This window comes from Epargyreus clarus, unplaced genomic scaffold (assembly GCF_041222505.1).
Source record: "Epargyreus clarus isolate Ecla_fem2 unplaced genomic scaffold, WU_Ecla_fem_2.2 ptg000005l, whole genome shotgun sequence".
NCBI lineage: Eukaryota > Metazoa > Arthropoda > Insecta > Lepidoptera > Hesperiidae > Epargyreus > Epargyreus clarus.
In genome coordinates, this window is record NW_027332213.1 from 1808068 (window position 1) to 1823217 (window position 15150).

The 15150-nt window shown below is 34.7% G+C and overlaps 1 protein-coding gene across 1 annotated transcript in view; it reads right to left on the reverse strand.

Annotated features, from left to right (window-relative positions):
* Positions 1–428: 428 nt before the first annotated feature.
* LOC140757911 (uncharacterized) overlaps positions 429–15150 on the reverse strand; it is a 107647-nt gene continuing 92925 nt past the window's right edge. The window contains exons 8-9 of the mRNA XM_073093786.1: positions 11431–11632; positions 429–676 (exon numbers count right to left, since the gene is read on the reverse strand). Coding sequence (XP_072949887.1) covers positions 591–676; positions 11431–11632 — 288 coding nt within the window. The 3' untranslated portion in view covers positions 429–590. The remainder of the gene's footprint in view (positions 677–11430; positions 11633–15150) is intronic.

The window sequence follows — 15150 nt, forward strand, 5'->3', positions numbered from 1 at the left end:
TGACATGCTTTATTCAGTTTTTTAGCGTTAAAGGCCAGTGATGTGAGGAAACCTTCATGCCTCAGAGTTCTTTAGAATAAAGTTATCAAAGACGTTTCAAGTCTACCAATCTGCATTTGGCATGCAAACGCTGTTTTCTATTTAAGGCGCTATTTATAAAATCATGATGAATATTAAGAATTAATCAAGTTAAGATAATCAGGTTAATAGTTATATATGCTCGGAGCCAGAGCTCAGACTATTATGTTAAAGTCTATGTATTATATCAGTACCAGTTGTTGTTATTAGAAATCTTTGGGGAATTACATTTTCTTCATCCAATTTAGCCACACTCCCTGTGCACTCTCCTTTCCACCACCATCCTAAAGCGTAGTAGCTCAGGCCAGACTTGTATGGAACTTGTATGGGATACAAAATAAAACAAAAAATCGACATATAATTTGTATTAAATCAACAATATCTCTTAGTCTTTACATTCTTTGGTAAAGTCAGCAGCTCGATTTAGGTACATTAACTATCTTAAATTCACATCTCCCGCACCCTCTCAATTGAATACAACTATCGTATATCTATATATTTATACAATATGCCTATGTGTTATTTGTCCAAACTATTATGTGCAGCAGTAGCAGAACTTGGCACACTTGCAACTTGGCTCCGGATCCCGGTGACGTCACTGTGGAAGAAAAAACTGATTTAGTCAAATGTTTTAGCTTTATGCCTGAATCGGCATGATGACAAATTTTGAAAACTCCTTGGATAACGTAGGTACATGTCTACCGATTCCAAAAATCGTAACATTTCGGTAATAAACTCAGTATTAATGAAAATAATAGCATTTGTTTATAGCCCTTTTGAATTAAGCGCCAAAACGCTCGCGAGTTTCATGGCGACCGTTGGTGACGTCACGTTAGAACATCTTATACAAAATTTCAAGCAATTTAGTGACATACCCAAAAATTACGTCAGTCGCGCCCCGTTAGCGTTTCAAACAAGATGGCCGACTGCAGTATTTTATACTTTTATTTCATTGAAAAAATAGTAAATCTTAAACTTTTTATTAAAGCCGAGTCATTTTTGAGAATCCTTTAAATATATTGTGTTTACTTAAATCACTAATTCTTCGATTTTTTAATATTGTCGTCATGTCAATTGCGAACGAGCTTGTTCACCTGTTGGTACGTGGTAACTGCAGTCCATGGACATAGGTACAGTTATCGCCAAACTGCTAGTCCGCTCTGAAGTTGTTGCGAGCGGGTGTAGTCATACAATTTGCTATGGCGACGCGATTCATTTCTTTATTTAGAGCGGACTAGCAGGTTTATGCGGACTATAATTAACTTCACATAGGATTGTACTTATTGTCGACATCAGGTATCTCAGAGGACTACGCTGGAATGCCCCGTGTCTTTATAACACAGTTAAAATTCCATTATAGGAAAAACTTGGTTTGGTAAAAGTAGCATAAAATTGAAACCGCAATAATTCTAACATCAATTGAAATAACGTCTATGGACAAATAAATGTAAATCATCTTGCATCAACACATCTTTGACAAACATTACGAAATACAGCTTTTACACATTCTGTAAAACAATTTTAATAGAAAATGTTGGTCTTACGAATTTGTGTGTAAAAATACTTTAACCCGATTTACACCTGGAAACATTAAATCTACACCTGGAAAGCCTGGAGAAAACATACGGGACATAATTACAGCTGCAGTACAAAAAATACAACAAGTGAGTTGTGAGTGTTCTTGCTCTCAGTTTTTATGTGAAATACATTTTTTATAATTGCACTTGCGTTTGAAATGTAGTGCATTCGAAGCTCGAAATATTGTATTTTCGTAAAACGATTCTAAGTAAATCGCTTTAGGAACAATAAATGTGTTTGTTAAATGAAAAAGGTAAAGGTTAATAAAATAACGAACAAATGCAGTAATACATAGTAAAGTACCTTTTAATTGTGACTATTTATAGATCCTTAAAAAAATCTAAAAAAAAAAAAAACTCATTTGACCTTACTGGTTTAGCTTAAATGGCTAAACTTTCACAATATGACAAAAACATAATTTTTACTAATAATCACAAGAAAAATATGTTACGTGAGTAAAAATACGTATCACAACTCCAATCATACCTAGTAACTATAGCTTAGTAGTTGAAATATACACTCTATACACCTTTAAAACAATTCAAAAAGAAACAATGTAAATAATTCCGGCCGCAGTTATACAAAACGACCAACAAGTGAATTGTGTGAAAAGTGTTCTTGTTTTCAGTTTTATTACGTGAAATACATTTCGTACGATTGCACTTACGTTTGAAAATATTACACTCGCGACTCGAAATATTTCTTTTTGTATAACAACTTTTAACTGAATTTGAAACTAAACTGCTGAAATACAGGAGTTATGCATCTATTATTATAGTCAGATTTAATATATTTACAAACATAAATAACATAGGGAATAGAAAAGTTGAATTTTAGTGTTATAGTGAAAGTAATTTGTCGGATTTACTTTTATGTAAAAATTGTATATTGTCTAAATAGAATACATACGGCATATAATTCCGGCTGTTATTCTTGCTTTCGATATATAAAATACGTGTCACATTTAAAAAAAAAATCAAACAATGAAATTGACTAACTTAAAACATTAATTACACAACATTTTCTTTTAAACATAGTTACAAATTCTAACTCTCTACAATACCGAGTTATCCCTCGAATGTAATGAATAAATAAATGACGTTTTGGCCTAATTTTAATCTGTTTATCCAACAGGAAACGACAATTAAAATAACGCACAGATAAAGACGTATCAAAAAGCGTCGCCAATTTATAACACAAATTTTTACACTTGTGTTTAGTTTACTAATAATAATTCGTACATCAGTCAGAATAAAATTTCCAGACGAACTATCAGCATAAAAGTCAGCTGTAAAAGCCAACTTCCAGCTGTGATACGAATCGAACAAACTTTCAGTGAAATATTTCAAACAGTCAGGGAATCGTGACGTCAGAAGCGATTCGTGCCTGACGCAGGTACTTTGACAAGGGATGCGTGAGATCCGAGCACTACGTCTGAGGGAATTAGCTGCTAATTTGATTCGCTAGCTTGAATGTTATATATGTGTATCTTGCAACAGCCGCGTTGTAGTATATTATACATCCTCGTAGCTAATATGTATCACGTATACCACTTATTGATAGTTAAGTATTTTTTTGATGTATCAAACAAGCGTGCAATTCACCTTAGTAGGCGTTCACTACCGCCCATGGGTTTTTAATCAACTGTGGAGGGTAATGTATTTCGAGGGTATGTATGTATGTCTCATTCTTTGGCACGTCCTAAAGCCCAAAATGCTTGTTGGATTTTAATATATGAGGAATCGTTGGATTTGTTTAATTGCGGGAGTAACTTACATTTTTAAACTGTCAGATTTTTGTTTGAATAATAATCGCTATTTTAACTAAATGTTTCATAAAGAAACAAATGAATTTGACGATTGGATTAAAATTCACAGTAAAATATCGAATCGAAACAAATTAAAAGGACAAATAATCTCTAATATATTTTCTTGGCTGTTAATAAACAGCTCACGACTGCAATTTTTTCTGAAAAACTTAAGATATTTCTTCTAGCAATGCAGTTTTGATAGCCATGAAACATATATAGTTACAATTTAGATTATTGATGTTATGTTTAGAGCTCAAACCGTCTGAGACAACTTGAGTAATTATATTCATTAGCTCTCCATGGTCGTTGCGTTTAATGCAACTATGAGCTACGAGCAGTATATTAATTGAAACGATTATTACACTGTAATATTACTAAAACACCTATTTATGAAAGTGTTCATTACGTTTCGGTATACTTGATTGGATATTTATTGGTCTCATTTAAATTTGGAAACGTGTTATATTTATTTTTATAGTAATTTTAAAATGCTTTTCAGAATATATTTTTGTTTAATATCTTCCATGGTTATTTTTCTAACAAGTTCTTAAAATTTAGTAGCAAAATAGCTTTAGTTTCTCTCCGTTTTTCTCTAGGTCATAATTTATTTTATTTTTTTTTTGCTCTGCTGACAATCGATAATTGTACTTAAATCTAAATTACGCACTGTAAGGCAAGTAGAGATTATATTTTGTCATTTTTCTGCACATAAAATATATAGATGATCTCTTTTTAGAAACAACATAGTTCATCTCTCTTTGATTTTACCTCCTTATACAATTTATAACCAACAATATACCTTCCTGAGTGGTTCCATTATTATCTATTAATTAGTCCAAATAGCCTCTTAGCTCCGAGTAATCTTATTTACGAAGCCTCTACTTCCACATTATTCTATGAACAAAGAACAGCATAATCTTGCCTTTTTCGCACGGAAATGGATCTCACCAAATCTTTCTGCCTCTTTGTAAAATTACATGATTTCGGTTAGTGGACAAATTGAGATACAATTTATGGAGTTTAAAAGTGTAATAATTGAGATATAAAATGTCATTAAGTTAGTATTAAAACTACTTCGCAACATTCCGCTACTATTTAAACCATGCAGTATGTACCACCCTCCTTCCCACAATGCATTATTTAAAATATATAACATCATACATATTAGTAGGGGATTATTCACAATTAAATATATATATTTTCAAAATGAGGAATAGTATCGAATTAATAAAAAATACTCCACCTAATTATCCAAAATCAATCTTATAGTAAGCCATCGCTTTGATGCTTTGATTATTATGCCCAAAACCAAATTAATCCGAAACCATAGCGTTAACGTAGTAGACAGAAATTATGATATATTTAATTAATAATATTTATAGACCATTCTGCCATCCAACAGACGTATGGATCAGTTTTCAATAAAGTATAACATGTCATTATTCATTTCTCCTACATTCCTTTCTAACTTAGCATATATTTAAAGCAAAACTTTTGTTCAATTTCAAAATATTCCTGATAATAAATACCGAAAGACATGAAAACAAATCATAAACCAAACTAATTCCCTACAAGCCTCAGTAGACCAAGAACATTAAGCGCGCTTCGGGGAACCATGAAAGAATCTAATGCACGTTACAGATCCAAAACCGCGTTGCCATACGAAAACAGATTTATATAATGCGGTGATAGGAATTTCCATAGAACTCTAGTTTGCGCTGATATCCCATAAAATTTGCATTCCTGGCTCCGAACTTCCCCAAATAACCCTTATCGCTTTTGCTTCCTTTGTTTTTGACTTAAGCAGGATGTGGAAAGAATTAAAGTTGGTTTAGAAGACGCATTTTATGTGCACACTAGCTAAACTAACAAAGATGGTTCTGAATATCTGGGTCTGTGAGATTCGAAATGTGCGAATACATATTAGGATTTAAACAATTTTCAGCCGCCCCGATAACTGTTCCTTTTTCTTGTCCTTGAAGTATCAAACGAGCATGTTACCATGAGTTTTTACGTTTTGACAAATATGACTGTTTTGGTATTTGTTTACGTATTTGCCCATACAAATTTCAATCAACGCCTCTTGCGGCTTGTATCAGAACTATAGAGTCAGTAACGTAACATTAAATGTCTAAATTGACAAAATGGCGCTTTATGTTTCGTCTCTCTTTTTTTGCGAACATGTGAGGCAGACAAAAAGACATGGGCACTTACTTATTGTTACGTTTACTCAGTCGACTGAAGCAAACGGAACAGTAGCACTACCACGAGTTTACAAAAGTATTACTCGCTAGCGACTGCGTAAAATAAATGTATGAAAAATTGTACAGCGCCTCTGGTGGTTACTCGTAGAACTAAAATCCGTAGTGTGAGCTACTACGTAACTCGATTCGTATAAAAACCTATCGAAATCAAATCGCTAGCGAATGTCATTATGATCTATTGCCATACAAATTCGGTCCCATGAGTCATAATTTGACAGACGTTGTCAAGAAATACCGTAACGATAGTAGTTATGTTATTCACTAGCAAAATGTCAATAGTTTTCTATTTACAATTTCTATAGTGGCGTTTCTATGCCAACTCATGGTAGTGCTACAGAATAATGGATTCAAAACTCATGGTAAGTGTCAAACTCATGGTAAGTGTCAAACTCATGGTAAGGGGAGTTGGAATCGACTCCATATAGAACAGTGATTCTACCTGAAGATGCTTTGCGATTCCCGAGGACTAAGATGTTTGCGTAATATGAATATCAGCTGCTGTCCACACTCATCCAGTGCAGGTACTTCTTCATGTAATGCTTCATTATTTATAGTACGAGTACAATGTAATAAAATGGTGAGGAAAGACAATTCTTTCCTCAGCGATCAATTCATTGAAAGTATTTTTTCAACCTTACCATATTTCTATAACTTTGTTTATGATGGGCGCATAACATAAAATAAGTTCCTATTGATTTATCGCCACCAAAATTAATAACCTATTTAGTTGTATAAGTGGAACTAAACGTTAATAGTTAATATTCTAGGAAACAGAACGTCACAAACCAATAAACTGCCGCAAGCGATATGTTGCCACAAACCCCAACAATATCATTTGCCACACAATTGGGACAGCCAATATGGTTGGATGGGAAGCGAATGTATGTGATATTTCATTATTGGTTACGTATATGGCCAACTTATTGAAAGGGAAGGTCTGTAATCCGGTAGTACTAAAAGAATTGCTATTGAATGTGCCTGACAACTACGTATTGCGAAGGCGACGGTCCCCTTTATTAGCGGTGCACAGCGGGCGAAATAACGTGCTAAACAAAGCGCCTATCACACGCGCCTTGCGTACTTTAAACCTCGTTGCAGATTTAATTTATATATTCTCTTGCTCTCTGAATGAATTTACAAATACGACCCTGTATGTACTGTGCATTTTTTTTAATTAAGGAACCACACCATCGCATTGGGAAGTAAAGGACCTGTAATGATAGCTTCGCCGAAGCCGACCAAAACAACACTTAACACTGCTGCTAGTAAGCAAAAATAAGAATAACGGTGATTTCGCCGTAGTCGAACCCCGCCTTCAGAAACATACAAAACATAATTCATTACCTAATCTGTCTCAAGATTTAATACTACGTCAACATTTTGGACACGTAGCTCAGTAACTCAGTTCATATCACATAAATCCATCGGAGTATCATCTCACGGGTCAATAATCAGATCGCCACAAGCGTTACCATGTCACACAATAGCAACTGTATTATCTACAACAATAGCATATCCCAAGACTCGATTACGAGAATGATATAAATTAACTGATATGTCGATAGGTTAATGTTATTTGACAAGCAATTAATATGGTATAATATTTGGTATTTTAAAATATTATTTGAATGTGTCTTTTAATATGAGTATTTTTATACAGCCGATTGGAGGGTAAATGTAATAATACACTTTTTGTGGGATGATATTTATACAATGGCGAATTCATAACCTCGTGTTTTTAGCCTTTCACATTCAATATTACTGAATTTCATGATTTATGTCTTCTGCAAATAGATGGTGGTGATGATCAGAGCTAAATCAAATAAAATCCAAAAGCCAAAGTAAATAGGTACTACACCTATTTACTTTGGCCAGCCGATCTATAATTAGACATTCCCATGATTTATCATACCGATAATGATCAATAAGCTAAGGTAGTTAATGATACAGTTATATTACGTAGACACCAAATAAGTATCAAATTAGACCATCGTGTCACCGGGTTCAAAATCCGCGACCGCCATGACGCCGCACAATAGCCAACGATATCATCTCTAGTACAATAGGATACGAGACGTAATTAAATGACAACGGAGTACAATGCATGACGTATCATGACAGAATCCGGTGGTCTGAGAGTACCTTATTATAGGGTAATTTGTGAAGACCTGTAGTATTACCATGAGTTGGCATAGAAACGCCACTATAGAAATGGTAAATAGAAAACTATTGTCATTTTGCTAGTGAATAACATAACTACTATCGTTACGGTATTTCTTGACAACGTCTGTCAAATTAATGACTCATGGGACCGAATTTGTATGGCAATAGATCATAATGACATTCGCTAGCGATTTGATTTCGATAGGTTTTTTACGTATCGAGTTACGTCACTACGGATTTTAGTTCTACGAGTAACCACCAGAGGCGCTGTACAATTTTTCATACATTTATTTTACGCAGTCGCTAGCTAGTAATACTTTTGTAAACTCATGGTAGTCCTACTGGAGTGTGGTAGGGAAGCTGTTACCTGAACTTGAGACATAACACATGAGCTTACATATATCATAGATCCCTTTATAGTTCGATTCCATAGGCAACCGCCTCACCTATTTCTGCTTAATAACGAATGTTTAGCGCTACTGTGCTTCGGTTTGAAGGGTAATAAGGGGCTGAAGCGTTCCAACTTAGTCCAGAAATGCACCGAATCTGTAGCTGATCTCAGATAGGACTCTTATATTATCTGATAGCGCCAGATAATAATGGCAGATCCCACTTAACATCAGGTAGATTGCATTTGCTACTCCATTCTTACGATAAAGGGTAACTTCCGCATAATCAACCATACATTGTTTCCCAAACACTTCAAAAGAAAACACAACAATCCCTAATTAGGTAAATAGGTGAAATAATGGCGCCTCTGCAGTCGAACCACCCTCACTATCCTTAGAGCAAGTCTTTATTCTAAGAACACATCAAGTAACTCCTTAACAACAAGTTCTCTAAATACATTAAACATAAAAGCAATTAGCAACAGTAACAAAACCATGAAATCGAATTATTGCGTAGCGTATCTTAAGCTCCAAGATTCGAACGCAAATGAATATTTTATCAACAAGGACCATTATCTGGCACTCCGGAGTAATAACTACTGTATCCATACGCAATAAGTATTGCAGTCGCTTAACCAATACGTAATGTATAGAGGAAACCGGGCTAATAAGATTACTCGGAGCAAAGAGCTCATTCAGGCCACTGAGTTATTACTCGTCGACTCATTTGCGAGGACCATTTCCTGCGGGTCAGAGGTGCTTTGTTCGAGTTAAGGCGGTGTGCTGACGGATAGGATATTAAAAAAGGCATCTTCATCTATATAAGATTGATGTATGCTTTTTTCAACTGACCATGTATAAAATTTTAAAATGTGTCGAATCCAATGAGCATTAACATCGTCATTAACTATTACTATCCCACAGTTAGACACGGGTCTCCTCTCAGAATGAGAAGGATTAGGCATAGTCCACCGCGTGGGCCAAGTACGTATTGGATATTGGTAGACTGCACATACCTTTTGAGATTTTTTTCAGATCTGTCAATTACGCAACCTCCCTAAAATGTTTCTCTTTATTGTTTAAGCAAGTGTTAGTTAATTTGTAATAAGCACATAACCTCAAACAATCAGAAGCGTGAAGCCTATGATGAGTGAATTTCTTATCACTCCATATATAAGCCATAAGTATATTCGTAATAGTTACCAATGTTACACCAAGCTAAATCCAGTAAATATATTACAAACAGTTACGAATATTACATTACATCGCCTCATATAATCCTCCCAACCCTCTATTAGAACTATTAGCTACTTCGCCTTAAGCTTCATGCTTTGACGAGCCGTAACAATGTTGCCAGAAACTAATGAACTTCCAATAATAAACATGTTTCACGGTAACTTGTTTGCAACATTGTATTTTAGAGCTTGTGTCGCCGTTTACTACCGTGAATAGTGATGACACCTACTTCCGCTACGAAACGGAAATATGACTAAGGTCCTTGAGACGTCATAGCACGATATGAATTCAATTTTTCTATGAGTAGCTATAATATAAAATATTTTTAATTTTTGTAAACTCTCTTCTATTTAAGTTAATTTTTAAATAATAAATAAGGAAGAAAACCAGGAAACTAAACTTCTTGAGCCGCTGCTTGAGTTTTGATAAAACTTAGAAATATGAAAAGCTTATGAGTAGAGTTACCTACCTCTCACTTCAATTAAATAGTATAAGGTGGTACTGCACAAGGTTACAGTACTACCATACCAAGGAGTATGAGTGTCCCTAGCGGACTGTATCAGGCCTGATTGGAAATGTATGAGAAATACGTAAACAAATACAAAAACAGTCATTTTTGTAAAAACGTAAAAACTCATACTAAGGGTACTGGTCACTTTTGTAAAGTCAAATTCAAATTAAAATCCCCTTTATTCTAAATTGATTCATACAGAATTATTTTTGAACGTTAACAATCAACCACCGCTTCGGAAGTTGAATCGCAATGTTGCGGCCAAAGGTGGCTACATCTTTCATGGGTAACTGTATTCGCTACTACAATAAAATACCCGACCACATCTTGAACCTCACAGAAAAAAAGTTCAAACATGTCGTTAAACAAACGCTATGTAAAAAAGCGTACTATAAACTAAGTGATTATTTGACTGACAAAGCGGTGTGGTCTGAAGTAGTTCCAGCTCCACATGTACCATTAGGTTAAGTTTAACATTGTAAAAAACGTTTTTTTAAAAGACGTGTGTTATGGAGTTTCTTTCGCCGCTTCTTCTCCATAACGAAACACCTTGTTATGTGGTAGTAGTTGTATTGACATTCAAAAAGTGCTCTGTAAAGAACCTATTTTGAATTTTAAAAAAATGATTTAATTTGATTTGAAAAGAAACTTGTACTAATTTCCATATTCCATGTCATAAGATACATTTTATTTAGTGCGTGTATTGTAATACATTTATATCCGCGGGAATATTAAAGAAATGCGCAGACAATTCAATGATACCTTTAATGGAGCAATTATGTGAGCAAAGAGCTGGCGAATCTAGTTACTCATACCCTAGCTTAGAGGCAGGCGGGGTGAATTACACGCGCTCCTTGTCAAAGTACCTGATGCATACTCGAGTAATATTTCATGCTGGTTGAACACATTGACTAAAGGAACGTAGTACTAATTAGTTTAGTCATACGCCGTGGAATAGATTAATAACTAAAGTAATTTATGTTTTGTATTGTATTTAATATATATTGTGCTATGATTTACTAATATTAGTTTGGTCTTTATATTATTAATTAACAAATACGTCATAAGAAAAAAATTAAAAGATATTGTCATACTGTTCATATTGCCTTTCAAAAAACTTAGAGAAGTAGAAAGTCCTAAGGGATAAATATATTTGTGATCGATAAAGATAAAACTCCAATACCATTTTGATTAAAAATTAAGATACCCGTCTTAGATATTGCTTTTGGTGTGCTCGCCTTTGTCGTAACGAAGATACAGAATCCTAGTTTGAATCTACGATTGGAAAGTGATACTTTGTTACTTGCAACTTAAATTATATTTTGTGTTCAGTTCTAAAATCTATGAGAACCAACCACTTACCTTCACAATTCACATTGTAACAATGTCATAGATACTCACCACGTTCTATCTTCGGATCGCTATTCGCGGAATAGAGTGCCATCGCCGAGTTTTCTCTGTACAGCTCCCCAACTTTTGCTTCGCAGCGGAGGATGGGTGCCCCCCTCTCGTAATGCGCTGGCCAGAGCTGGAACTGCACGAAGTGCTCCGCTCGAAAGAGGCCTTCTGGTGCCGGGTGCACCGTGTAGATGCCTGGTTTCACCTGGAATTATTTGGTTTGTTAGTTCCTATTAAACAGGATAAGGTACAAAGTATACAATAATACAGCTGAGTGCAGATTTTTTCCACGATTAAGGAAAGCCTGGAACATACACCACGGTACTAGAAAACAGTCGAGTATGCAGTATGAGATAATACAATACGGGAACACAGCCTACCGAATATTCTTCGAGGTAGAAAAGACCGCTGGACAGCGTAAAAGAAATTGACTTGAAAAGTCTGAAACAGAACCTTCAAAGTTCAATCCCGGGACGACCGAGACGACCAATTTAGATTTCTGTTCTCGATCTAAGGGTTTGTGCCTTCACCTTTGTTTATCTATCTGTTATCCTATAAAATAGGGTATTCTAAGAGTGTAGAAAATACAAAAGAACAAAAAGACCAACCACGAAAATAACAAAAATAATTGTAACCCCAAAAATATACAAAAAATACAAGATAATGTATTCTACCTTCCCTTCAAACTATAAAATAAGGCCAGAGACATATCACGTACGTATATAAGATAAGCATGCTAGGTTAAACATGCTTAAGCAAAGATGTTCACGAGTCACATGTAAATCAGAATGGAACTAAAGCGAGTATTGCAGTCGTAACATACAGTAGACTTATTTAACTGATATGGCTGTGTTACCATAATTCGCATATCTTATTATTAGTCCTTGGTTCTGTATCGTTTATGTAAACCTAGTTGTAAATCAATTTAAATCACCGCAGATATTTCTTTTTCCTAAAAACAATGCAGCGCTGCTGTTTTCTGGATGGTATGGCGTTTACTTTTTTATTTAAAGGTCCAAAAATTAAACAAGGGTGTGGTGCGACTGATGACTTATCATCAGGTGCACCACACCCTTGTTTAATTTTTGGTGACTTATCACTGCCACCAATGGACATCTATAATTTAAAACACGTAGAACTACTTGAGGCCGATCTTATCTGTAGGTTTCCACATCAGTTAAGTCAGTTGGCTTTCAAGACCTGCCACGGAAATGCTAGTAGTAGGTGTGGAGGATACCTCCTCCACACCTATTACCTGCCTGGTCGAGCCATACTGGTTATATTTCTTTCGTATTCCATCTTAGCTTTCCAACTTAAAAATGCATCTGAACATATTGTGATTGTAGCACATGATCATCAACAGGCAGCAATTTAAGTTTAATTACAGATCATCGGCAGAAATATAAAGTCTTCGGGAAAATTAACTTGATCCACAGCAGTATGACTAAATATTTAGGAAAAAAAGGTATTTCTTTAAATCCAGAAAAAGAAGAAGAAGGTATTATTTAATCTAAAGAAGGTATTTTTTAATCCTGCTAGTAAAACAAGTGTCACTAAAAATCGGCTCTTCAGGACTTGGTATAATTTCAGTCTGGGAAAATGATCTTAATTTAGTATGATTCTTCAGGTTTATGATCAGATTCGGTTTATACCTTTCGTCCATCACGTAATCGTGTACAATGAGAACCAAAGCTTTAATGCACAAATTTCTTTAATCGTCTCAAGTTTCTTGGGTCAGTGAGCATAAATTCCAATAAAGTATAATGCCAGTCAGCCGTATAGTCAATCTCATAAGTTCTAATAAATTATACAACTAGCTTCGGAAACTTTAATTCTGGAATGACACCGACCTTTTATTTTTTAGAGATTCTTTGTATGTCATCGTTACGACAATAGAGTTGTTACAATAATCTCCTAGATAAAAGGATTCTTGATTTAATTTCGCATAAATATATAACATCGTTCAAATTCAAATTTAAATTGATTAATATAGAACTCTTTCTCTCACCGCTTTAGAACTTCTTTCATTATTACACGTATAAAATATTATAAGTACAATTGTAAATTACCCGCTATACAATACTATTGCTATAATTACGCCACAATTTCAATTTGTATGACAATCAAACCTCTTTATTGTTATTATTCTAATAACAATTGCTTCGATTACGCATCAAATCCAGTATTCGGGCTAAACAATACCGATATATAAATCAGCGGGCCATTGCGAACGAACATTCAATAATTTGATTATTTATGTCATAAACATTCCGTAAAACGGCTATTTGCACCCAATCCACCAATTCGCTCTATTTGCCGCGGAATGTTTGATGTGCGACCCAGGGCGTCTTTGTGTACAGAAATTTATTATAGTCGTACAAAAGACTACACGACGACCTGTTTACCGAACTTGTTTGTTCCGATCGGAACTTCCGATAATTCTGTTGGTTTATCACTTTTGAACTTTATTGCGTTTATATTTAGCGAGTTTATTTTTAGGTAACATTTCCTTTTAAAACCGTGGTTGTAAACAAGCTTAAAGTATCCAGTCTCAGTTTTCGAATTGGTTTATTTGTTTCTGCCGTTTTAAGATATTATGAATTTCTTTTTAAAGTATTTGCGGAGGCGAAGTCGAATTTTTCAAAAAAAGTCTATTTAAAGCCGGTAAGTTAATTGGCACCACCTCCATCATTTTTGTTTTATTCTGCTTTTACTTTCTCGCGCTCTTTCTTAAGCCTGTTGTTATTAACAATATTGTCATTGTTCGAGGAACTTATCTTTAAGTTTTTTCTTATCTATAATCAAATATCTAAATCAAATATCCTTGCATCTTGTGGCGGGTAGACGCAGCAGTATTTACTCTCGCTAATTAATTCAATTTTAGTGGTAAATTATACGCATTTCGGACTGTAAAGTTGTGAAAGTAGTGTTAAACAATACGAAAAACGTTTTGTGCATGTTAAAATTGAGTGAAATAACAGTTTTACGTGTTAACCTAAACATAACATTTTACCAACAAAGTTACAAATTGTTACGAACTTGAACAAAGGTGTAAGTGACACATTCTCTAAGGCGTTTACGACATTCTGACAAGAAAACACGAACTGCACAAATGGCTTTGCAACGTACACCGCCCAGTAAATTCGGATCATCCCCTGATATAAGTACCATGTCTTCAGATAAGGATATAAACTTCAATTCACGTAAAAGAAAGCAACCCGAGGACGAACTATATCATAGTTTGCTTTTTACATTAGAAGAGAAGATTGAACAGCAAATGGTCATATTTAACGACAAAATCATAACCAGTGTTACGGCTGCAGTTACTACTGCGTTGTCAGATCAACTGTCTAAACTTAATTCTAACCTATTGGAGATAAATTCAAAGTTAAACGCACTTACGGAGGAAAACACCGTTATAAAGAAATCACTATCTGATACAAACCTACGTCTAAGTGAAATTAATACGACATTTATCACTCACTCGCGAAGGCAGGAAGAACTTGAATATAGCCTACAGAAACTTGAAGTCAGTAGTTCTCAATGCACAGAATTAGTCACCCGAGTACAAGTACTTGAAGCGAAAATACAGAGTACAGAACAACAATCCCGGCTTAATAATCTTGAGATTTGTGGTATCCCCGAAAAATTAAAAGAAGATTTATCCACTCATTTCCATAACATAACAAATTCATTAGAGGTACAATCATCACCAGCTGACAT